The following is a 27,483-nucleotide window of genomic DNA, read 5'->3' on the forward strand; positions in this document are numbered from 1 at the left end:
GCCAATATTTCTGTAGGAGACCTAATTTTTGCTGATTGTTTAAAATATTTCAATTTATTATATAAAGTGTACGGATTTTATTGAATACTTTATCAATAGATAAATTTAACGCCCAAAAAACCAGTACATTAATGGCAAAACCAGTACGAATGGTCGGTTTATTTTGAGAAATGTCTCTCTAAGTTTCATTTCATATTATCTGTGGGATTTTCATGACAGACGAGGTACAGTCCCACGACAAAAAATTAGTACCACTTCGCAAATTGCACATTTACTTACGATTTTATCAGGTTTACGAATTAAAAACATATGTGTAATTTTATTGTTACTGACCAAATTTACAATTAAATATGTACAAAATTAATAAATAAATAAGTATTTAATAAAAATGACACAATTAATAACGTAAAGACGTAATCTATTAGGCACACTCTCCATACAAGACATCATTATTTTTTTAATATCAGGATCACCCTGCCACACTGACAGGATATTTTCTTTGAGGATTGACTAATTGGCACACTGGAGCTTATTTAATTTAAATTTCAGAACATACCAGACATTTTTTATGGGATTCAAATCGGGTCATCGAAAAAGAGGAAATTATGATTTGACATTTTTTTTGCTGTGTAGCATAGTACAGTGTCTTACATTAACTGCTAGTTGTCACTGTTTTCAATTTATTTTGGATCGAGGGTAAGAAAGTATTCCATAAGACCTTTATGTACGCATTGTATCCTTCACAAAAAAGGAAACCTGAACATCGGTGCTATAGAGCCACAAATTCCCCGTAAAGGGGTAAGTTTTGTCTTTTTTGAATTCTGGAGACGTGGCTGTACTTACATACATACCTGCCTACGAGCCTCTACGCGGATACTCATTAACCCTCTCTCACCGAAGTGGGGTATGGAAGTATTCAAATTTTTATGTTTTTCGTAATAACTATGTGGTTTTCAAAGCTATACACTCTATATTTCTTGTATTCCTAGAATGAACTACAATAAATTTATTTTAATAGATTTTGTATGATCTAGAAAAGGGGTACCTACATCGTGAAAAATACATTTATACATTTCTACGTTCCAAAGTATGGTTTAAAGGCGGTAGCGATAAGCCATGATTTTGACTGTTTGCTTGCATATTCTTGTTGATCGATGAATCAATGCGAGAGAAAGAGACAGCCATATTTTCATGAGCTATTGTTTTCGTCGCTTTTGGAGCGTGGCTATTGAGTCATGCAGTCGTCTGTTGGCCTTACCCATGTGCGTTTGCATGTTGTTGCTTGTCGTTATTTTTTAATACAAAAATAGTCAAAACCATGTTGTAGGACTAAAACTTTTTTATGTCGATGTATAAAATGATTAATAAGATATATATTGAACCCATTTGTATTGAGAAAAGCTGTATTTTGATTAAAAATACTGGGACCTTACTCGACCCCGGTTCGGGACACTCGTTCGATCTTGACGCTTCGTCCTTCAAAGGTTAAAAGCTTTTTTCGGAATAGGTTCGATCTGCCGGCTTAAAGAGATTCAAAATTGAATATCGAAAAGGGAAAAGCAAAGCGTAGGCGCCAGAAGTTGGCAGCACTGAGCACTGGTTGGGAACGGAAAATTCAAGGGGAGGCGGGCGGGGGATGGGGTGGGTGGGAGGGAGGGGGAGTGTCATGCGCGGACCGCATCGATTGCAGGCGAGTGCGAGGCTGGCGAACGCAGACGCTCGTGGTCGTCGGGCGCGAGTAGTCGTTTCGCGTGTTGCGCTGCGTTGCGTTGCGTTGCGTTGCGTTGCTGTTTTGGCGTGTCTTTAGCCGTCTGCTGCCTGCGCGAAATACAACAAGTACACGAAGAAGCGAACATGAGATTGGCGTGGACGGGTGTGGTGGTGGCGCTGGCGCTGCTCTTCGTCTCCGTTTCTCTCGCGGACGCCAAGAAGAAGAAGAAGTTCGACGGAGACTTCGAGTTTGCAGAAGAGGTCAGACGATCCACTTCCACCTCCACCTCCACTTCACTCACACTCTCGGCTCCCCCCCTCCCCTCCCACCCCGTGCGCGTGCGCAGGTCGACGTCAGATCTGACTGACACCAGCTCGAAATGCCCAATGCCAATTACCTGTACATTTTACCTCAACCGAACCTTGTTTATTTACCTATGTATTATTCCTCATATACGTATGTATGATGTACCTATTTCCCTTCCGTATACTTTCACGTCAAAATATATCATATCCAACAACCACCCCCCCTCCACTTCCTCTGCGGAACCGGTTTTCGACTCCAATAAAAATATTTACAATATTCATTTGTTTTTTCGTTCGAATCGAGTCGGTGTTGCAACCGTGAAAAATTTTCGTTCATTTTTCTATGAAATTCAAAACAAATGAATCGAATTTTATTTTGTTTCTGCTTTTACTATTTAAATTGTTCAAATCTTGCGACGTGAGATTTGTGTGTTGACATTTTTTTTAATGTTTATTCTATGCTAATATTGCATTTTATTTTTATAAAATACTAGTGGTGCGACCTGGCTTCGCTCGGTTCCACTTTTGACCATCTCTTCCGTTTTAGCACGGATTTATCTAATCTAATATATAATTTCGAAAGAGACTTTGTAAGTATTGTCGGTTGAGAATCTAAAACAAGTCAGTTTGTATGACCATTCGATTGGTTGAATATTATTTTTTTTCGATTCAAATAAATTTAATATAAAAGTAACTTGAAATGGAAATGCATTCTACATAGTACCGTCTTCATTTGTTTTTTTTTTTATTAAATTTATTTGAATTGAAAAAAAATAATATTATCTAACGATCGACCAATCACAAACGTATTTGACCAATCCTGCCAATCAGAAACGACTTTGACGACAGCCAATCAGAGGCGAATTACATTACCGTTTCGTTATTATATATAAACTTACTTTATTTTTCAGAAATGCAAACCTGTTTTAAAAATATCAGATTTAAAACATTACCCGGCGAACAAAATCAAACACAGATATTTACCACGGTTTATTATTTTTAAAAAATCTATGAAACATCGTAATTGAAACAATGGATTTTATAAAAATTAATCACTCCCGTAAAACATCATCCCATTTGATTGTTAAAATTTTATATATGAGCCATTATATTTGAAAGACCGATTTTCAATTCCAAAAACACTATTTCTGTTTGACTTAATTCACAAATTTTTATCACGTATTTCAATTCGATGTCCAAAATCTTGGAAAAGCAGAATAAACGTATTACAAGCCACCAATATTTTAAACGCAAATTATATTAATGTTTTGCCAAATGTTTCTAAAAATGAAAAAAGTGGACTTATGCCACTTTATATAACACGGCTCATATGTAACGGAAAATTATAAAAAAAATATGAACCTTTTATAATCTGAAATCAATATATATATTTTTTTTAATTTTCATTTCTTAATTAATTTGTAAATGCGTAAAAACCACAAGAATCATGCATAAGCATAAGCTGAAACCTTGGTTTACTTGGTAATATACTTGGTTTACTTGGTAATATATTTTACTTGGTTTAATATATAATATATATATATATATATATATATATTTTATTTATTTTTTTATTTTTATTTTACATATATACCAGGAAGGCCTTACAGGAAAATCCCAATGCGCCTTCCTGGCCAATTACAAATACAAATGCAGCATTTTTTTATTATAAGTCGTTGAATTGCGAGACACTGAAAAAACTCGCAAATTAACGAGACATCTATGAATTGTACATACATTTTTATTGTACATCCATCAAATTTCAAATAGTGGTGACATAGTAGGTAGGAAGGATTTTTAGCCAATTTTTTTTTTCCGGGAACCGTTTCAACAATGAAATCAGAGAAAATTGGCAAACTCTGATAGGAAACGATCAACCTGGAGTCACAAATCCAGGTCTGACCAACAGCATACTCTGAAAAATTCATTTTCATTCAGGGATAGAACCCGGCACCTTCTTGACGGTAAGCAGAAGCTTAACGTCCGAGCTATGCTGCTGGCTAATATTATATAATAAACGTTTTCTTTATTATTTTTTTTTTTCATCCAATACGATGGGTAATCGATCATATTTTACGATACGATTCTTCAGAATGAAATTGGACAGCTTTCGAATAAAAAAAACTCGCTCGTGAATAAAATACGAGTACACAATGCTCAATATAATCAGTTTTTAGAACACGGTATTACGAAAAATTTGCCAATTTCGATTCTATGAAACATAAATATTAATATTTCATATAGTAGAAATGATCCGACAGTGAAATATCAAATAACATACTACATATTTTGATACGCGTTTCCATCCTTTTGGCATTGTTTTGAAAATTTATTACATTTACGATCATCTCTCGTATTATCTCGTTTAATTAATTTACCGAAATACATTTTTGAAGACGCCCCTCATCCACCTCAGATGTCGGGGATAAATAAATAATGAAATTCGAAATTCGGGAAAATCGTCCCACGCGTACGAGAAGACGTCTTCACGTGCCCGTTCTAGAATTTAATGCGAAATCGAATCGGGTGTTTTTTTTTTTTTTTAATTTTCGTCTCGTGATATTTTTGGCGATTTTACAGACTTTCAGCGAAGACATTGCGAAAATTCGTCATCGGAATGCGAGAAAAGCGACATTAATCGTGACATTGTTTTGGATGGGTTTCGAGGCCATTAGCGTCTTTATCTTCGGTTTCTTTTCCTCTCTTTTCATTTCAAGTTCGCCGTTTGCCCTTTTTTTTGTCTCCCCTGCGATCGTAAATTGCTCAAAATAAAAACGTACATAATTTTTGCACTGTTTTGTTTCATTTTGCTGTGAATTTTTATAATTTAATTTCGTCGCCGTGTACCTACCGAGCGCTTACATAAGTCTGGGCTGACGTTTAATCCAAGTCAGATTAAAACTTATCAAAAAAGGACTAATAAGAACGAAATTGTTCGGTCAGCAAAACGTTAGCTTATAAAATGAAAATTAAAAAAATATATTTTATTTTATATTAATTTTTAATATTAATTCTGAAGATTCACATATCTGGTTCATATATCATATCGGATTTAATTAAAAAAAAAATCCTATATCAACTTTTAAGCAGTAGAACACATACAGGTGAAGTTATACATGGCTTTTTTTAAGTTTTCGAATGCACAATACATCATTAGACGTTTAAGAGTACTCCCTATCTCTACGTGGTATTTCATCACGGTGTTGACAGGAAGATGACAGCTGTGTAATGCCGGTAAGACATAATAAGTCCAATATTTGAGTAAACAAGTGCACTCTGACCGACTTGACCCGGTCAAACCTCTACGGCGACATCACTGCAAGAATTCGTCGATGCTATCGTATTCAGTTTTATCTGTTTGTGCCATCGATACAAAAATATACTATTTATTATATATCGATGTCTGTAGTGGTTAGAGCGTGTAATGAGTTCATTCCCTGGCCCGGTGTTGCTGGATAAGGGCGAAAACACACTGAGTGGTACGTGGCACGTTTTTTTTAGATACTTTAAAACATGGGAAAAAACGCAGCCCTCCTAGCCCATATACACAGCCGCAAAAATCACCCCCTGGAGTGTTTTCGTATGTTTGTATTTATCCTTACTTGACAGTCATCGATAGTGGTGAATCTCATATTTGAATAAAATATAGGAGAAACTATTCGGTTGTATACACCTACATACATGCATACACCTACGACCTCCCAAACATGTGAATTCTGCACGAGCAACTACACCCGAATTCGGTTTGGGGAACATCCAATGTTTGAATTAGCTTTTTAGTTTGTCCTGTTTCCTGGAAAAAGCACGCTCCACCGCCGAAGACTAGTCATTGGGTATATCTGTGAGACCTTTCTGACCTTCCTGGTCTTTTTTTTCATTTAAATCCGGTCATAATAAAAGACAGACAGCATAAAACTACCAAATAGAGAAGAAATAATTCGGTGAAATTTTCACTCAAATAATTTTGTTACAATTTATGGATTTTGTTACGCAGGCATATTAAAGCGATAGAAGAGTAGCAATTTTTCTGATGTTGTAGACTTCTGAAGGCGCATATTTCTTTGTCTCGCGTTGTGCCCAAAGGCTTATCCGAATGTGAGGTGAAAAATGACCCATCCCATGTTTCTTTTTTCTTATTTTTTGCCCCCCGACACGACAGAAGAATAAAAGAAAAACGTCCGTACGGAGCAGTGAGAGAAAAAGAGGGGTGTCTCTATCTGGCAGGATTTTCCGCGGAACGAGTGTTCCAATGGAAGGTGTAATTGATCATCGGTAACAGTTTGAGAAGCGGCGTTCGCGGCATGTAAATAAAGTTGGCTCGGCTATGAATCAGTACGAAGTGACCCAGTAGGCCAAAAGGCATCGGGAAAATCGATAGGAAGCTTTCGTACATTTCGACCTTCTATTTATTGACTTTTCCGACAGTGTGCTTACATTTTTGTGTGTTCGCCTTATTTATTTTGGTTTTTGTGTTTATTTCGGGCGAAAATTTCGCACCGTTAATGATCTCGCCTCGGAATTAATCAGTGCCGTACATATTTTCGTCGTGCCTTTTGTAACTCAACCGAAACGGGTAGTAATATTACGCTCTCTTGAACTGAAATACTCGCTTTAATCGAAAAATGTATTATTATTTTTTTACGTATTCTTTGTTTCGTATAAAAATATTCATCCTTAAAAAATAATTGCTTCTTTCTTCATTTCAGTCAAAAGGCAATCACTAGAGACTCTTTCCTCTACCAAGAGACTGCAAGTTTGTGTCGAAGAAGCAGTGCTTGAAATCGTTTAATTCTTAAAATATTAAACTCCCATGCGATGGTAAAATACGTCTACGCTAATTAGTAAAATGAAGTTTAAATGTTCTAAAAGTCTGCCTCGGCAAAGGGGTTCTTAAAAGGCAGCTTTATATGAACCTCTTGAGAGGCTATATGCTTTCAAAATATAAAGGCTTTCAAAATATGTAAAATTGTTGAAAAATTACGCACTTTTCATATAATTTGATAAAGATATAGATGTTTTAAAAAAATATACATATGTGTACGGAGAATTGTGGTATTACAAGGAGTCCCTAATGCGCCAAAATGGTCGAAATAATTATACAGAGAGATAATATACACAGACAAAAAATATATTTATACACAGATAAAAAATATATTTATACATAATCATAAAAAAACAATAGCAGATGAAGTAAAAATATCAAATAATAAAATACAAAGTAGGGAATGTCTTGCACCTATAGCCAGCACCAATATATAAGAACCAGCCGCAAATAGAAAACATCCCTGCGAGGCCCAAATGGAAGAGTGATGATCAAAATTCCATTCATACATCACATTCAATTATGAAAATAATGATGAGTGCAGGCTACAGATATGTAGGTTAAAATAAAAATAATATTAATAATAATAAACGTCAGCGACTGTCGTGATATGGTTGTGAAACGTGAGTTGAGAATCCAAAAAATACCTAAATGGACCGTACAGTAGAACCTCGATTATCCGGACTAATTGGGGATGAAGTCCGGATAATCGAAGACCTCGAAAATATCACAATTGACGGGGAAAGACGTGTACATTCAGTATGAATTATTTTTATTTGTCTAAATTTACATATATAATAGCATGAAGATCAATATTAAATTATTCTTTATTAAGAAATTCAATTATGGATTTTTGCTTAAAGTTATGTGTTCTTTTTGAAGCTGCCAAATCAAAATAATGAACCCATACGATCGTCTTTGAATGTACCACATAAAAATACACTCTTCGACTTCTTCATATCCTGATTTTCTCATGACCTTCCATCTTTTGACATTAAATAATCAGTAAGCTTCATAATATGTAAATATTTTCACTTTGTTTTTTTGTATCCGAGATCGTTGACGTTCCAACACCATAATTATTTATTTGACAAAAAACGTCCTAAGACACCGCTTTTTAAAGCATTGATTGTGTCTAATTTGTCTTTTAATGATAATACAACACGGTCTCTTTTCCATATTGGTAATATTAAAAATAAATACTTAAATCGCGATCAGATTTTCTTTGAGTATTGAATTTTAAAGACAACTGACTCATTTCTCCGTCTTATTTTCGAATTTTTATGGTATGCATTTCAAAGCAGCAAAATCGTAAAATTTGGGTTTGTTTTTAACAATCCGGATAATCGACTGTATATGTATATATGACGGAATTTAGTATAAAATGATGTCCGAATAATATTTTACAATAAACCAACCGGCTTTGTTTGAACGGATGAAAGTTAAAAAAAAATTCATTCTAGCGTGCGTAAGGAAATTTTCATTTAAAAATACCTTAGAAAATGAATCAAAAGGTTGAACGTTGAGTTAGGTTTAGTAGATTTACCATATATATATATATATATATATATATATATATATATATATATATATATATATATATATATATATATATATATATATATATATATATATATATATATATATATATATATATATATATATATATAAATTCAGCCAGCAGTATAGCTCGGTCGTTAAGCTTCTGCTTAGCGTCGAAAGGCGCCGGGTTCGATCCCATGAGCTGACCTCGATTGAAAATAATTTTTCTGAGCATATCTGTAGTGCTGCTGGTCAGACCTGGATATTTGTGACTCCATGTCGATCGTTTCCTATCGGAGTTTGCCAAGTTTCTCTTAGTTCATTGTTGAAACGGTTCCCGGTAAAATTGGCTAAATATCCTTCCTACCTACTATGTCACCACTATTTGAGATTGATTAATGTACAATAAAATGTATGTACAATTCATAGATGTCCCGTTAATTTGCAAGTTTTTCAGTGTCTCGTAATTCATCGACTTGTATAATAATAAAAAAATGCTGCAATGTTTGTAATTGGCCAGGAAGGCGCATTGGGGTTACCTGTAAGGTCATCCTGGTATATATATATAAAAAATAAATAAATCTACCGTCATATCTTGAAAATGGATTGCGCGAGTGTCACTCTACATATGACGCGCTCAGTGAAGGTAAATGTTTACTCGCAGCATTTTCAATTTTTCTTTATATAATGGAAAATCTGAACGAATTTTTAACCAAACTTGTACAGTCGAGGAAAATTCCGAGTCCTCTTCAAACAATGTAAATTCGACGCACATACATATGTAGATACATATTTGTATAGAGCTTGTTTAGGATTGAAACTAGTTATAACTCTATCGCCGTTGTTCTAACTTGGGATCGCTATAAAAATCTGGGATCTTTATAGGGATGAGGGATAATTTCATAAATTTTTTCCCCTTCTCGTCTCGATTTATGTACGTCTCGGCCCTTTAAAAGTTACGATTTCGGTAAGAGGTAATTGGGTGCGGCGAAAATTAAAGATTATGCCGCGCTCTTCATATTTTCGCGCGGAAATAAAATTTCGGCGCGGCAGTTAAGGTGTTAACGCGAAATTTTGCGCAATTTAGACGTGGGCGGTTTGGCCGTTACGAAAGTTTTAATGTCGCACTCGTTTTAATTTTTGCGTTTCATTAACGCGCCGAATGATCTATGTCTGTCTGTCTTGCGTTGGCCTTTTGGCCTTTTTTTATTATTTATTATTTCAATTATATATTAGGAAACTTTTTTTTTTTTTTATTTATCGTATAATATTTGGAAACGAGTCGAGATGAGCGGGATGTTATTATTGGAGCTTTTGCCGTTTATCTCGAACGTATAATCTGAGAAGCTATAAAAGCTTGATTGATCAATAAATCAAAAGTGCTTGCTAGTTAGTGCTCTTGCTATTAAGAATTCTATTTTTTTTCGTTATTCATAGCAATTTTTATGTCTTATAAAATAAATATCTAAAGTAATTTCTACTTAAATTAATAATTATTTTTTTGAGTTAATAATTAATTTTTATCACGTTAAATTGCCATTATACGCTATATAACTGAAACTTATTTAAACCAGATAAGAATTTGGTTGAGTTTGTGGAGTAATTTTCAAGCGGGTGCTTCCTCAACGTTCTAAGATTATGGTGTGCAACGTTTTGTAACACATTCAGCTGCATTAATAAAAAAAATCAAGTGTAATCACTGTATCAATGTGATTAAAATAAAAAAAATATATATTAAATTCAATAAACTGGAAGTGGGATTTTTTCGTCTTAGAAAAGTCAAAAATGTTGTGACCACACGGTTTTTTCCACACCCCTGAACGCATCAGGTTGAAAAATTTAAATTTGTATTATTTATGTACTAACTTAGAGTTGATAAGAATTTGGTCAGAATTCGTAAAACGGAAGTAGCTATTTTTTAAAAAGAATATTTCATTATTTTATTTTCGTTTAAATTATTTTTATTTTCTTAATATATAGTGTGTATAATATTTATAGTGATTTTAACCCTTTGAACGCTGACCAACGCTGATCGGCGTTTTGCCAACATTTCCATGGGTCTGAAAAACGTCAATAGGCGTTGTATTTTGAGCATGTCAAAATAAACAAGAATATTACCCACTAAGCCTTTCCAGTCGTGTAATCCGTGTCATTCATTTGTCAACGTTTATAAAGACTGGGTTTACACTGGAATTTCTGAATTTATAACCATAGCAGAATTTCTCGATGGAAATCCCTAACTGCTGAGTATTTTAGATTGTGGTTTGGAATTTAGATTTTGAGCATTACATTTTAACAACATTGAAGAAGACGGAACTAGTTTTTGAAAAATACATTCATTTATAGACATCTTTTGTTTATTTTATATTGTTGCAAGATATATTACAGAGTCTAAACACACCTTTACAAAACTCGAAATCCTTCGCAGTAGTTATCTAGGGGTTGTTTGGATTAGCTACAATTTTTATACCTGCTTTCTATTGGATTTATAAATAATTCTAGTTGGAAATTTTCAGCGTGGCGGGCTTTCAACAGAAAAGACGTCAGCACTCAAAGGGTTAAGTAATAAAAAGAATTTGAACAAAAACCGACAACCGGAAATATTTTGTCTTGTGTAAGTCACCCTATATTTACTCTGAATTTGTATCGAAAATGCTCTCATATATAACGTATATTTATGTTTTTCTTATATTCCTCAAATATTGGTCACATCCGAACTTTTTTCAATATAAACTCAAAATAGCATTTTTTGATCTCTCGATTTGAGTAATAAAATTCGCTAGCTATGATACAAATATAGTAAGTAGCGACTTTTACAACTGATGAATCGGCTAGATTTTATTTCCATATTTTCAGATGTTAATTAGTTTGTTTATAAAACGTGTGTTATTCCAAACTCTAACTTCATGTGACTGAAAAATGAATGCTATAAACAAATAATTAAAACATACTCTTTGAGTAATGACTTCACTATAATGTCACTGTAATGAGTCCAATTTACAACGTTTCTATTTAGAATTGTGCCTGTTATTAGTTTTAAAATGTTTCTCTTATCTCCGGTGGATATTTGCGCGTGTCTTGACCCAATTTTGTCGGAGGATATTATGGGATTCGAATTATGTCTATACAAACGTCGGTCCGTATCCTTATCGAATTTTATATGAAGTCTTCTTCCGGCATTATTGCCTCGTAAATTTGTTTTCCCATCGAAAAGAGGTCTGCCTGTACATTGATGGTGATGATGATGATGATATTGATGATAATCCTGGAAAGCAGCAACGTTGAAAAGCCCCATTAAGCGGCCGTACCTGTGGGAAATTTATCTCGTCGATGGGAAACGGTAACTTAACCGGGGCAATATTACGCCTCTTACACCCGTCATTATTTCCAACTCATAAACAACCTGTTCGCGGCAAGCTCGGATATTCACAGGTCAAAATTCTGTATTGATTTCGATATTTTTCTCGCAGAATCATGTACATATATACATATGATCGATAGATGTTAAAAAACGAATTATCCGATCAAAGTTTGACGATTTATCTATCAAAAATATGGCGACCGGAAAAATGCCCTCGAGATAGTTGCACTCTCGAGACATCCAAACTTTCAAAGATGCTCAAAGAGAACTAACGCAATATAGTTCCACAAAAAAGCGTCACGGGGCATTTGTATGTTATCCGGGGGTGCTAAACTTTTTTTTCTATGGAATTCTATTGCATAAGTTCTTTTAGAGCGCCTTTGAAAATTATGACTTCTCGAAACTGCGCTCCTATTCATCTTCAATTTAGTGCATCTTTCCGGGAACCCAAAAATATACGAGATTAAGGACACAATGGCTAACTTTGTACATATCCATTTATATCAGCAGCGTGGCTCGGTGGTTTCGTTTGTATTAAGCACCGAGAGGTTGCCGGGTTCGATCCCGCTAATCTTTAATGCTGCTAGTCAGACTCGCTTATTTGTGACTCCATGTGAAGTCCATCGTTTCTTATCAGAGTTTGTATTATCTGATTTCATTGTTGAAATGGTTCCTCCATCAAATTGGCAATACCATCCTACCTATTATGTCACCACTATCTGAATTTGATTTACATATGTACGAGTTTATATACACATATGTCCCTATGGATTAATTAATTAATAGTTGATTTCGAATTTTTCAGTATCTTGCAAGATACTGAAAAATTTGAAATCATCTTTTTTCAGTATCTTGCAATTCAGTGATTTATGTAATAAAAAAAGGGATGCTGATTTTATTGGATCCGTCTCAACAATTAAGTTTATTTATTTATGCAATCGATCATGTACACTCATCTTACAGATCGCTCCAATGTGACGAGTGTACTTATACAGATTAAGAAACACTACATTTTATATAAATATATTTACATTATATACGACAGATGTATATGGTCATAGCATTTATACAATACGAATTTAAACGAACTTGAGATTTGAGAAACTTGAGATTTGCAAGAGAGTTGGGAAAGGAGATGACAATTTTGCGGGAACCGTTTCAATGAACATCAAAAAATTGTCAAATTCTGATAGGAAACGATCGATCTGGAGTCACAAACCAAGGTCTAGCCAGCAGCCACCAGTGCTTTAAAGCATGATATGCTAATCACTAGTCCACGCTGCTAGTTAGATCACAATCACTTAACTTACGCCGTTGATTGTTATATATTAGTTTATATTATAGCCAGCAGTATAAACCGATGGTTATGTTAATGCTAACTACCGAGAGGTTCCCGGGTTCGAGCCTGGAGTTGATCTCGATTGAAAAGAATTTATCCTGAAGTATTTCTGTAGTGCTGAAGGTCAGACTTGGATATTTAACCAGCAGCACAGATCATTGAATAGCGTGCAATGCTTTCAATTAGGTGGTCACGGGTTCAATCCCTGGCTGTACTGTTGGCCAGACCTTGGATATGTGACTCCAAGGTCGATCATTTCCTATCAGAGTTTGTCAATTTATCTGATTTCATTGAAACGTTTCCTCACCAAAGTGGCAAAACCATCCTATCTACTATTTGTCACCACTATTTGAATATGACTTCAAATTTATATGCATCATATGTACAAGTTTAATACCATAGGTGTGGCTCAGGGACGACCCGTAATGGCATTATAGGTAAATATATTTAAAAAAAATTTAGGACTTTATTTTCTACTGAATATTGGGAAGAAAAATAAAAAAAGAGGGAAAGATTTATCATTCGGATTAGAAGCTTATTCTATGAACCAAAATATAAAAAAAAATTATTCGAACCTTTCAAAATGAATACTGTATTTGATTGAAAGTATCAAAAATATGAATATGTTATATTCGAATACATTTTTGTATAGGAATCAGACATCAAACACTCGGTTCGCTGAGACCAACATTCAACTGACAGCTGTTTCTGTAGCATATTATTCTCATAATCCTCCACGATAAAATTGGTACTGCAAATGCGGACAGAATAGAGAGGGAGTGCTCGGGGGATTTTTCCCAAAAGTGCCAGAATTGGTTTTGTGTCAAGAGTACATACTACATACACGGGAAAACGTTTCCGTAATCCTACTCTGATTGAGTATAACGTTACAATCCCATTTGGGAGTGGGACGGATCCTCAATTCATTATTACACTTCTCTCGAACCCCCCCCCCCCCTACCCTACCAGACCGCGAAACAAAGGGGAAACTTCCGCATGTATCGAGGCTTTAATAATAACTACCATTTTTTTATATGTATCTAATCGCAAAAATGAAAACTACAAGAAAAGCGTTCGAATACTATTTTCCTGTTGTATTTTTGTTATTCTAGTAATTAGTTACATAGTTACAGAATTGGCGAAATGTTCTGGAACTTGACTTTGTACAAAAATTGACAAAGCCATGCAGATTTTTTCCCTACTAGTAGTGAAGTTGCGAGTGCATATGCTTGGGAGCTCGCATGTGTATGCATATCCACATGCAACTGAGATCAGACAAGTTTCTTCTACATTCCTTCAAATATGGGATTCACCGTTATCGACCACTGTCAAGCAAGGATAAAATATCACCGAAAGCACTCCAGGGGGTAATTTTTGAGACTGTGTACCATGTATATGGGCTAGGGGTGTTGCGTTTTTTTAGCATGTTTAAAAGTATCTAAAAAAAACACGTACCACGTACCAATCAGTGTGTTTTCGCTCTCACTGTGAGATGCATATCCTTCGATGTTTCTTTATTTCACTATTTTGTCCTGCTTGATCAGCTGCATAATCGAAATGAAACCAGTTTGAAACAATTAGTATTCGGAACAACAAAGCTAACGTATGTATGTACATCCACACGATTAGAAAAATACGCACGCACTTTTCGCTAACGAACTTTTGGTGAATCGAAGTGGCCTTTGCATATACAATAACATGATCCAACGCCATCATTTTTTGACCCAGCAGAACAATAAACATGAAAAGTGGTACATACATACAATATAATAAAAAACGCCCTTCAAGAATTATCGTAGTGGACACGTGTACTAGATTGCAATCTAGACAAGTAGTGAACCTCTCGTCTAACCAGACACGAAAGTCTACTGTGTAGCTGGGTCGACCTCCCTGGCGAGTACTTACTGGGTACTGCCGTTTCAAAACTGGGGTGGTCGTTCGACCTTCGCGTGACACAGTAGTGCTTTTCACAACTACTGGGTACTAGATATATTTGTAATTTCGTGCACTGCATCGTGCGCATTTCATTAGCTGGAGATCCCTCCCCCTCCCTGCTCTTGTCTTCGAACAGAAATTTCCCCTTGGGGTATCTCTTGTAAAATGTGCTTTAATAGTAGCGGGAATGTCAACCATTTGGAGCTCTTGAGCTACGGAATGCTGTGCAAATTTTATGCGATATTATCCATTACTGTGAGGAACTTTGGTATGCCGTGCCTAGTGCGCGTGGGTCGTGGGTTTCGCTCTGAAGGTTCTTTTTTTTGCGAGCTTGATGTTAATGGATAAATTATTGTATGTAGGTGTTTTTAAAAAAATGGCTGGTTCACATCTTTCTTGATAAGTTTCGTATTATCCGATGTGATTGATTGGATTTTCTCTATTCATTTCGCTGCCGGCTCGAAATAGCACTTCCTCTGGCGTCCCATCCATTTTTATGTCTGAAACTCTTAAATGAATTTCTATGGAAGTTTGTACCTACATTTTGTTTTGTGGTGGTGGGTTAAAGTTTTCAAAAGTTGATACTTTTATCGTTTCTTTTCGATACCGTCTTGCCGGATTTGAAGAAGTTGCTTGTTTTATATTCTTAGCAGCTCAAATTGCGTTGGTGTCACTATTGATTTTGAATTTGACATAAATTTTATTAATTTATACTTAATATCCATCTAACTTAATCTCCTACAATATTCTACAGAAAGCGTCAGTGACACTAAAAATAATGGCACTTGAGCAAGGATATTTTTTTGTATATAAGCAATCGGTAATTGTAATCTTTTCTGATTTATTCAAAATACATGTATGTATTTATTTATTTAATATACTTGGGGAGGCGGCAAAGCCGATAGGCCCAAATATTGTTATGTTGGTTCAGGTTTCCAAATAAAATAGGTCAAATTCATTTCACATCATGTATTCTACGACTCAAGATGTCCATCCGGAACTGCCGCTCGCTCGAGAGTAGCCATTCCACTGTGTACCTCCTTTTAAAGGCAGGTAGTCGAGTGTTTGGACACGCAGTAGTCCGAATAGCCCTGGTGTTCCCCATCAACTTTGTTTCCCACAAATGGTGTTCTTCACAAACGCTATTCATTTAAAACTCGAAATTGTCCACTTTAAATTGATCCGGAATTCCTACATTGCAGTATATACAATGACGTGCCGCCTGAATTTTTTTGCGTGTTACACGTGGCAGTTGTTGCCACCGCTAACTTCATAGTTAAAAATATTTATTTAGAAAATATTGTAAATCACTGGATTACGAGACACTAAAAACTCGAAATTAACGGGACATATCATATAGTGTAGGTAGGAAGGTTTTCAGCCAATTTAATCAGGAACCGTTTCAACAATGAAATCAGAAAAATTGTCAAACTCTGATAGGAAACGATCGACTTGGACTCACAAATATCCAAGTCTGACCAGCAGCATTAAATATTATACCCAGAATAAATTATTTTCAATCGAGGTAAACTCACGAGCTCGAACCCGGCGACCTCTCGGTGCTTAATATCAATGCAACCGCCGAGTCATGCTACTGGCTAAATATGTACACATACATACATATAAAGATGATTCAATATAAAAAGTTAGACTTAGTGCATTTAAATGAGCATAAAGGATGTATGTCGGTATATAGTGTAGTGGCGGAATGGACCAACGGGAGTTTTAAAAATCATCCTACTTTATACACTTAAGGGCCTCAGCACACTGGCCGGACCGTCCGTTGCGGATCTCCCGTTGCGTACGCCAATACGTCCGTTTTAATACAAATGAGCGATAGCCGCCACACTAGCGGACTTGCAGACCGTGCATTACCATTAAAGCTAGTATGTACTATGTCAGTGTGTGTGACCCAGTGAAAATCTCATACGTTACCAGGAAAATATCAAATTTTCCGGTGGGTTATAGAAATTTGAAATAATATGTGATTTATCGGTGGTCACTGCTTAAGAGGGCTGGTTCCCAGCGCCTTGTCCATACAAACGTATTAGACTTCTCCCTTTCTCAATTATGGCACTAGAGCAATTCTTTTTTAATATGCTATGGATATCCACCATAGGCATATTTAATTATTTTTTATTTTTTTGATTAATTGATTTTTTGCTTTTGATTTATTTGATTTTTTGATAGATCAAAAAAAAATTTAAAAATTAAATATGCCTATATGGTGGATATAAATAGCACATTACAAATAATTTCTCTAGTGCCATAATTGAGGAAGGGAAAAGTCTAATACGTTTGCATGGACAAGGCGCTGGGTTCCAGCCCTCTTAAGCAGTGACCACCGATAAATCACATATTATTTCAAATTTCTATAACCCACCGGAAAATTTGATATTTTCCAGGTAACGTATGAGATTTTCACTGGGTCACACACACTGACATAGTACATACTAGCTTTAATGGTAATGCACGTGTGGGACTGGGTGGGTGTGCTCTTGCACCTGGGTCAATCGCATAATGGAGCTCGGCACACTCTATGCGAATATCGCGTTTTGTTTCAGTGAGTGGAACAAGAAGTGGAACGCGAAACCCCCCGGGGGCCACTGAAACCCAATGTGTATGTCTCTACGTCTGTCTGTCTGCCTGCCTGTCCTCCTGCTCTTTTTTGCTCGCAATCCTTTTAGTCGACCCCTTTCTCTCTCTCTCTCTCTCTTCTACTCGGGTGTATTTCCAGTGTGTGTGCCATTTTGTTTTGCAACGTGCGCCCCTTTGTGCCGCCCGTTTTGTTTCCGGCCCCGTCTTTTCATACCCCTGCCTTTACGGTCAAACGTAAACATTCTCTCGAATCGGGCAGCTCCAAAACGTGCGCTGTTTCTCACGCTGGATCCTCCTCCTTCCTTCCTTCCTTCCATCTCCCATTTTTATTTTATTTTTCTTTTCCTCTTCATGTTGTCGTCAATCGGTTTTTATTTATTTATATGTCGTTCGCTTTTTTTCCACGCGCACGTTCGTCTTTTAGTGTGTGTTTTATTTACTTTTGAAAAATTGACTTTTTGTCAATATTGGTACTGAGATTTGACGCTTACGTGCAAAAATACATACGCGTGCTCCTTGTGATGTTATTTTTTTTCCCTATTGAATCTATTTTTAAACTCGATTGAAGTTACTTCTACATATGTACCTATACATTTATTTTATTTTATTCTTCCATACATTGTCATATTTATATTTATTAAACTGTCTGATATGTTTTCGTTTTTGAACGAATATTCAATATTGGTGTGGGTTTTGGGCTCTTAACAATAATCTCTTTTTCATTATATGGCAGAAAGGCAAATGTCCTTTTTAGTGCATTTTTAATTAAACAATTGCAATTATTATTAACAACGGCGATAAATATACTTGCATTGTTACTTTGACTATTTATATTTAGGGCCATAATAAATAATAATTTAGGACGTAATAAATTACAATAAAATAATGAAAGTAAATATGTAACTTAGAACGTAACGTTCGAAATATCAATCAACGAATAAACCGAAAGTCCATGTATAAAAAGCGAATCAAGTCCATACATACAATAAAAGGAGATTTTGCTTCCAGAGCAAGTGTCGCGCGAGCGAGACGACTGTAGAGTCGTCTCACTCATGCGCATACGCAAGAGTGACAGCTCACTTGTGCGCCTGCGCAAAAGATTTGTAGAGAACTTCAGCATCCATGGTAATACAGGCTTGATGAGAAACAAGGACCGGTCGCGCAGATGGCTACAGCCTTTCAACGGGGATGCTCGTTGATGTCAATTTTGGATCAGACAAAATATCATATATATCATAATCACGTAATCAAAAATAAATGAAAGATAAATAAAACTAAGAAATTCAGAAAACAAACGGTATGAAAATATTTTTGACGTAAATTTTAAGGGATGCGCAGCATCCACAGCATCCATGGACGGCACGCCACTGGTACATATAGATATAGACGCTAATTTTTGTTTGAAACTCCACTACTTGGGAGCTTACACTCTCGATGCTTTTACTATGTAGGCCTTACATTGTAAGGTATTTTAACATTCGGCCTACTAGTTTCGCCAACCGAAAAAAATGTATGGAAATGTGACCGACCAAGAATTTGACTGGTATGGCACGCCCCATCTAATTGCATACATTGGTCTGGCCACCTTCAATCAAGTCGCCCGGAAGTTGCTTGGTGTAGCCCGTGTCTTAGAACCAGGCCACACCGGACTACTTTGTCGGCTGACTAGTCGTGCCACCAGAAAAAATGTATGGAAATGTGTTTGACCAAGAAGTTGACGGGTGTGGCACGGCCTATCTTACTGCATACACATCTAGTTGCCCTCAACCAAGTCGCACCGTGTGGCCCAGCTCTTAGTCCTGGGCAATACCGGCGACTGGTCAGCCGATAAGATGCACGACCAGACCAAATGTATGCAGTAATATAGAGCGTGCCACACCCGACAACTTCTTGGTTGCTCACATTTCCATATATTTGGTCTGGTCGCGCATACAATCGACAGATCAAAGCTGCCCGCTTTGTCCCGAATCTTAGTACCGGCCTAAAATAAGCAATACCGCTCATGATCACATAGTTCAACAATTGAGTGATTTATCTTCGAAATTAGTTGGACAATTTGTCGCTCATAGACTTTTAGTTTCATAGGTAATAGATAGTAGGCGTTACGTGGGCTGTTGAAAGTCGAAAAAACCTTCAAAGGGATCCGAAACCTTTCAAAAAACGTCTATGATTAGATTCAAGGTCAATTGCTCGATATACATACATACATAAATATATATGTAGGTATGTACGTGTTCCTCACAAAACAATTCTCCCAAAAGATGGAACAGTTATGAAATAGGCCATTTATTTAATGAACGACCCATAAATCCCTCAACATGAGGCCACCACCTCCCGAATGAATACAGTAGTAGTATTTGTATATATAGAAAACTGGTATTGCATTGTGCAGAAAAAACACCTCTTTTAGAGATCTGGCAGCGTTTTTGCATGGAAGTCGTTCGATCCCGGTCTCCGAGCCCCTCCAAAACCCCTTTTTGGTTCGAGTTAAAGATAGTGTAGCAAATTGTGCGATTTTTCAATCAATTTTGCTTAATCACTCTTAACAATACTACAGAAAGGCTTTCGGACATCCTTGGATCAAGATTCGAGATAATGCTACATTCCACGTTGCCAAAACTTTTTTCCATCAAAATTTCCATCGTACAGAATAAAAACAAATGAAAAAGTTTCCGCATTTTGGCGCAACTTGGCGCAGCATCCGTGCAAATATCATAAATACGATCGCGAACAATCTGCAATACAAAAAAAAAAAGAAACTCCATTTCGTACGGATACACGAGCACCACTGTCAAAATGTCACCGGAAGCTTTCTACGTACACCAAACCACCTAATTCAGGAAAAAATCTACATATACGTATAATACATGTATGTACCTATGTACATATATATTCATATAATTAAATATCTACATTTTACAAAAAAAAAAGCATTGCTTACGTGATTTGAATATGACGCAGTCGTCTCTTTTGACGCACTTATCGCGTCAGCCGTCGTTCAGTCCTATGTACATTTCTTAATGCATAATTTTTCGGCCATTAATTTTTTTCTCTGTAACACATTACAAGTACACTCTTGATTATCCGGGTGCAGCGTTCGTGCAATGATTATCGGCGTATTAATCCAGTGTTTATTAATTATTCGTGCTTCAAATGTACACTGTGTTTGTAAAGTATTGTTGTCTCGTATACGGCCGCCATATTTGGTAATATTTCGGCATTTTGCTCTCCGTACTTGGAATAGTTTGGACGTCTTTGTGGAAGTTAGGCAAATGAACGTCTGAAAACCGCACTGGCTCGTTAAATTAACATTTCAGCGTGTCAAGAGCGACAAGTACTTCGAAAGTCCTCAATTATAAACTTGAAGTATTTTTCGCGTGCAACTACATGTATGTAGGTAGTAATTATGGAAGTATAATAATAATCCAGTGGGAAATTTTGAATGGTCTGAGAATTGTGTAGTGAAGGAAATTGTGTCGTTGTGCAAGCTTTTCAAGTGCCTTTTGTGTAATTGTATGTACATATATGTATGTATATTTGTATGTACTTGTAGACGTGTGTTTTTAAAACGTGTGCCCGCGTTTGTTATTGAAGTCTATATTTAAATTAGAGGCACGTGTAGCCTCGTTGGATCGTTGAGTAAGCATTTTAATTTTTATTTTAATGCTGATAAGATTTTTTAACAATATAAAAGAAAATAATTTCTTTATATAAAGAAGCCTTCATTGGAATGGGAATATGACCAAAAAAATATAATACTCTTAGTAATTAATCTAAATGTCAAAAACAATATAGTCAAAAAAATTGCTCTGCAGGCAAAATAAAAAAAAAACTTTTATTTTACAAAAATAATTTAAAAATCGATTGTCTATTATATACTACACACCAAGAAAGTGAAACTTCTTTACGCAAAATGTTTCCATACCTTTAAAAAAAACAGGTTAGGTTAGGTTTATGAGGTAATTTTCAGTGGGATAAGGTGAAGAGGGAGGGCGAATTTTCCCATTGCCCCATTCCATATTATATCACAGTTAAGCTGGTAGTGCAACGTTTCGTAACAAGTTCAGCCGTGTAAATTCAATTTACTCTACCGTACTGCAAATAAGTGTTACTTTAAAAGCCGTAAGCTCATTTTAAAAGAAAGCTCTCATTTTACGAAACTTTGTGTAAAAGTAAAAGTAAAAATAGGTAAGTAAAAGAAATTTACTTTTTTTTAATTTACACATCGGTTCAGAAACAAGTTAGATTTATGAGGTGGTTCTTAGGGAGGGGGAGTCTTACTACAAAAATCTCATTTTTATAAAAAAGTATAAAGCCTTGGGCTTCTTCCTTTCGCTACGCATAAAACCAAATTACTCAACTGTGCGTAAATTGCGTTTCACTTTCAATAAAATAAACATAAGTGGTGATAGATAAGTCTATGAAGAATATTTATGTGAAGTGAATGAAACTTAAACTAATTGTCGATGTTTATTGTAGATGCTTTAAAACTATCTTCATATAACCTGCTTCTTTCTAGGAAGTGGTCCATCGTAAAGCAGTAGGTATCTCCTGGGTCATAGAACCCAGAAGATATCCACTATGTACATATGTATACCCTCACGACTCCGGGCATTTATCAAACACACCTACTAGGCACTGAATCATACTACATTACAAACTTCCATACAATCGACTATAATTTTACCCCATATTGGTTAAATTCTTAATGGCGCCTTCGTGCAAGTCTCTCAAGCATACATACATAAGTAATGTATGTACATATGTATGGTCTCACCGATCCTTGAAAAGATCCTGCACACCCTAGAGACGAAAAAGATGGAATATACGCGATAAAAGCGGGACCGACTTTAGAATACCAACGACTCGGGGAATAAATTTCATGGAATAAAAAATTGGACACATCAAACGAGACGATGAAAAAAGAAAATAACCAGCACACATACACAAGAGAGACAATCGAGAATTATTAATGGCGATGTGAGGTCGAAATTTCGCTTGACGTTAATTGAAATTGGAGTAGTTGAACCCGAAATTGGATCAAGAGCCGTGCAAGGGTGGGTGGTTCTGGCTTTCCGGGGGATTCTCGTTGTTACGATCCAGATTACGCTTCGGGATCAAATGGGAGTTGCAGTTTGTTGTTGGACTTTAACTGCCGTCGAAAGTTACGACGCAGCGAGCGAGGATCGATCCGAATATGATTATGGCTGAAGGGGTCGATCGTAAGGCGTTAAAGGGTTACGACGACCCTTATCTCGAATAATAAAGCGCAGTGGTGCTATTCTGCGTTAAGGGTAAAAAAAATTATGCATACACCTATTTATTGTATATGGACGGCCATTTCCATTTTGTGTACGTTTAGGTCCCTGTTTCGAATTCGGAAGGGTCGCAAATTTTTGCCAGTTTTATTTTAATATGTCATTTATAGCGCAGTTCTTGCGTGTAATGGTATCGTTCGAGTATCCAATTCGGATATGGAAAATCATGCATATATGTATGTATGTAGAGCGAGCAGGTCGTTCCGCTTGTGAAGGCTCATCCCCACTCTACAGAAAACGTGCGCATGGTAAAATCAAGTACTAAATATTGCTTTCGTGCACCTCTACTGCGGAGTGGGGGTAGGCTTTTATAAATTACCATTACAGCTGTGTCCTATATTATTTGGGGTGCGATTTAACTGTACATTGAAAAAAATACTTTGTATCTTAAAAAAAAATGGTTGTGCATTAATAATTTGCATTAAACAATCTCGTATTGTGCATCCAATACAATATTTTGGCATTATAGAGTGACCATTAAAAAAATATGAAACGATCATTTGAAAAAATATATTTTAGCATTAGAGTAGATACAAATAGTGGCAACGTTGCAGTCTTCCGCTATCGGCAACTGTCAGCTGTAAAAAGTGTTTACTTTAGTTTACGTATTACGTATGAATATGAATGATGATGTCAGATCGTAGAGTGGAAGCCAAGGTCGTAGGTGTCGAAGGTCGCAAGCCGAAGAGTAAAAAAGAAGGAATCCAGTAGAGAGAAGCGTTGGTCGTTGTCGGTTCGTATTTTGGTTCTAGCGACTTTGCCGATACAGTTTATTTGTCATTTCAATACACATGTCATCCCCTTTTTAAGTAGCAAATATTTTTTTCAATGATCACAGCAAAGTTTCTAATGCAATCTGTATCCGTCTTTTAGAAATGCACACAATTTTTTTTTTTAATGTACAGAAACTTTTTTGAATGTACAATTTTTTTTAAATGCACGTTTATTTGATAAAATGAACGTTTAAATTGTTCCCTATCATTTATTACTTATATGGAGACATAAACGGTTCGAACTCAAAAAGGCAGGGAATATGTAGAAGATTTTTGAAATTTGGTGTTTTTTGAGACGGATACTTTCCAGAATCCATTGGATAGCGATAATAACCAATGCCTCCATCCTGCAATATCATCCATTTGTCTTAGGCATTTTATGAAGTTCTTTGGGCACATCGAGAGTCGAGACCTGTACAGCCTGGAAAAATTGAAGGAAAGGCCTAGAAGCGTTGAGGAAATCAGTATAATTTAACAGTAACTATTTAGCATGGCTACCGTGGGATTATATCCTCTTCCTCGGATTGAGATTAGACGTCCCGTCTCTGTACTCAGATACCAGCAGTTGATTAAGGGCGAAAACACGCTGAGTGGTGCGTGGTACATGTTCTTTTTTTAGATACATCTGAAAAACACGCAGCATCCCTAGCCCATATATGTACATTGTAGACGATCCCAAAAATCACCCCCTAGAGTGTTTTCACCCATGCTGCAGCCTATGCACGAGCCACCACTGGTTTTAAATATAAATATTTAATAGGTATTGACGTGTTAACTTGTAATTGTTTTGATTATCCGTTCGCTTCATCCTATAATTAACGATAATATACTGTTATCAATATATATACATAGTTACGAATTATTTCCATTTTCTGAGAAACTCAGTACACGATTGCACCGAAACTGTAATTTGAAATTAATTCGATACATTTTTTTGTACTGCTATTTTGTAAACTTTTATTTATCTTTTTCTTCTGAATTTTATAGACTGTCAGAGCTTTCGCAATGACCAAAACGCTGTATTTTCCTTTGTGCTTTGAGAAGTCGGTTAATTGAATTTCCACAATATAAATCAAAGCTAATATCAATCACGCATACCGCAATCTTCCTTTTTTCAATTTTTCTTTCAGAATTGCAATGCGGATTTTTCCCGGGAAAGCTCTCCAGCAATAGCTTTATTTTAAACGACCGCTCTGTCTCATCTTGTGCGAGATTTTATCTTAAATTACTTTCCCATAGTGACTATCGTGCCAATTTCAAATGTCCTTTAGAATAAAAAAAGACTGAAATACTATTTCAACAAAGTGCAAAAATCCTAATGCGAAAAATGCATTATGCAGCGTGAAATAAATTCCGACCCGTACGAACGGCAAAGTTTCAGGATGCACTCACCGTATGCAACTTTCAACCAATTGCAATGGTTTTTTTTTCAACATCCTTCCAATTCAACATCCGTTCCCTCAATTTCAACTTTGGCATACGTATTCAGCGAGACTGAAGAGTAATTTTCCACAATATTCACAAGTTCATTTTCCAGAGTAGGCACATCGCACACACACTGGCACAGGCCGCTCGTCCCATGTATATTTATGAAGCGATTCGCGGAAAAGCCTCCGGGAAATGTTTACATGTATAGCGGATGCACCGAGCGAAAACCCTCATCTCGAGCGAACACCGTTTACTTCATAAATGACATCCTCGTAGCTTGTCTTCATCTATCGTGTTGCATCCTTAGCGCACAAAGGTAATAATTCCACGAAATTTAAGTGTTCCTTTAGCTTCTACTAAGCGGTGTTGTTTAGGCTTATGAAAATTGCAGGAAAAACTTTCGAAATATGCCAGATAATGGTGATATTAATGATTGAAGAAGGTAGGCCAATTTCTTAGAAAGCGTTTCAGCAATTAAATCAAACGAGTAAACTCTCAATTAAATCAAAGAATAAATGAGCAACGTGGATATTATAATTATCCAAATGATTTGACACGATTCACATAGCGGGTAAAAACCTATACTAGTGGCCTGGTGTATGCATTCGTGCACACACAATGCGCATTGTAGTTATAATGACTCTATGAATCATTATGACGAAATACCATTTTATATAGGTACATATATTCCGGGCCAATCTAAAATGGAAAATTCCGAGGTTGTAGAGAATTCGGAGTTTGTTGGGAATACTAAGTTGGTAGGAATTACGTTTGGGGAATGCTGGGGCTGTTCGGACTACTGCATGTCCGAACACTCGGCTACCTGCCTTTAAAAAAAGGCGCACATGTGGACTGGATACTTTCGAGCGAGCAGTGAAACGACTTTGGCCTGTCATTTGGATCCCTGAACCAAATGTACCCATATAATGTCCATATATGTAGATTAGGGTTTCCAAAATCACAGATCGCGACATTCACTATTTTGAACGATCAAAAAAAAATGAAGTTTAAGAATTAATGCATTAATTAAGACAAAAATATTTTTTATTAAATTATAATGTATATAAATAAGTGTCTGTTGAACTACAAATGGCTCAAATCACTATCAAAACCGTCTGGGGTCTAAATTAAGGTAACGTGAAATAGTACATACATAATAGTACATACATAGATATATCAAATTTAGTGGTCCTAAGTTGAGAACTGTAGATTTTTTCTAATAGAATAATTAAACAGGAACATAACTGCATTAATAACTCAATTTAGCCAAATTATGAAGTTGTCACCTTAACGCTCCAAGGACACGATTCTTATGTAATTTGACGTTTTACGATTCTGACTTTTGGTTTTATGATATAATGGATCTTATTTATTTATCGGTACAGTTTGACACATTGCACAAGGCCGTTGTGCGAAAAATAAATATCGTCTTTCGCGTTGTAATGGTTGCCATCTAGCAAAGCTCGTGATAAGCTCTTTTGGGTCGTAAATATTCATTTAGAATGGATTACAATGGGTCGTGTCTTTTGTGAAGGGCCGTTTTTTGCCGATCCATTGTAAATTATTATTTATGGTCTTAAATGTGGCTTATCTTTGTTTGGCGAGACCCCCGACGCTTTGACCTGTCATGGATGACGTTCGACTTATGTGCTTGTTACTGTCCCAATTTTTATAATCCGAATTAGGGATTGAAATTTACTGCCAAACTTCATAAACTGGTAAATGGTAAATTACTTTTCTTACTACTGGTATACCGGTATATACTGGTAAATGTAAAAAAAATCGTGGATTAGATCATTGAATGTGATTACTTTTCCTAAAAACGATAACCTAGATTGAATGGTAATTAATTATAAATAAATCTCACGTGAAAAATGTCATATACATAAATGGATTTAAGTAAATGCGTAATAATAAATAATTTTTTTTATTTTTATTTTTAACCAATCATATTTAATTATTTAAATATAAATGACCATTTGAAAGTTTCGATCATAGTTGAAACAACCTTCTGATCACATTTATTACGATTTGGTTAGTCTGTGTTGCCAGTGAATTTTAATTTGAAATTACCACATTTAATATTGAAAATAAACAATAATCCACAAAACGCAATTTGCATTGATTTTTAATGTAATATTATGCAATTATATATCAGTATATGAACTTAATTCGCGATAAAATATTTAATCGGTATTTACCAATGGCGAAATTTTGCCAATTTACCGGTATACCGGTATTGCAATCCCTAACCCGAATATATCATATTGTTGCTTAGGGGTGGGTGGAGGATCCAAATAAAAGGCCAAAGTCGCTTCACAGCATTTATTGGGTGATTAAGGAGATCCACG

At 35.8% G+C, this 27,483-nt stretch overlaps 1 protein-coding gene across 1 annotated transcript in view; it reads left to right on the top strand.

Moving 5' to 3' along the window:
* The first annotated feature begins 1,692 nt into the window (after nt 1-1,692).
* The window catches only part of Cow (Proteoglycan Cow), a 73,599-nt gene continuing 47,808 nt past the window's right edge, over nt 1,693-27,483 (top strand). Inside the window, exon 1 of the mRNA XM_077439539.1 lies at nt 1,693-1,971. Within this exon, the coding sequence (XP_077295665.1) occupies nt 1,855-1,971 (117 nt within the window). The 5' untranslated portion in view covers nt 1,693-1,854. The remainder of the gene's footprint in view (nt 1,972-27,483) is intronic.

The sequence above is a fragment of the Arctopsyche grandis genome, chromosome 10 (genome assembly GCF_051622035.1).
Source record: "Arctopsyche grandis isolate Sample6627 chromosome 10, ASM5162203v2, whole genome shotgun sequence".
Lineage (NCBI taxonomy): Eukaryota > Metazoa > Arthropoda > Insecta > Trichoptera > Hydropsychidae > Arctopsyche > Arctopsyche grandis.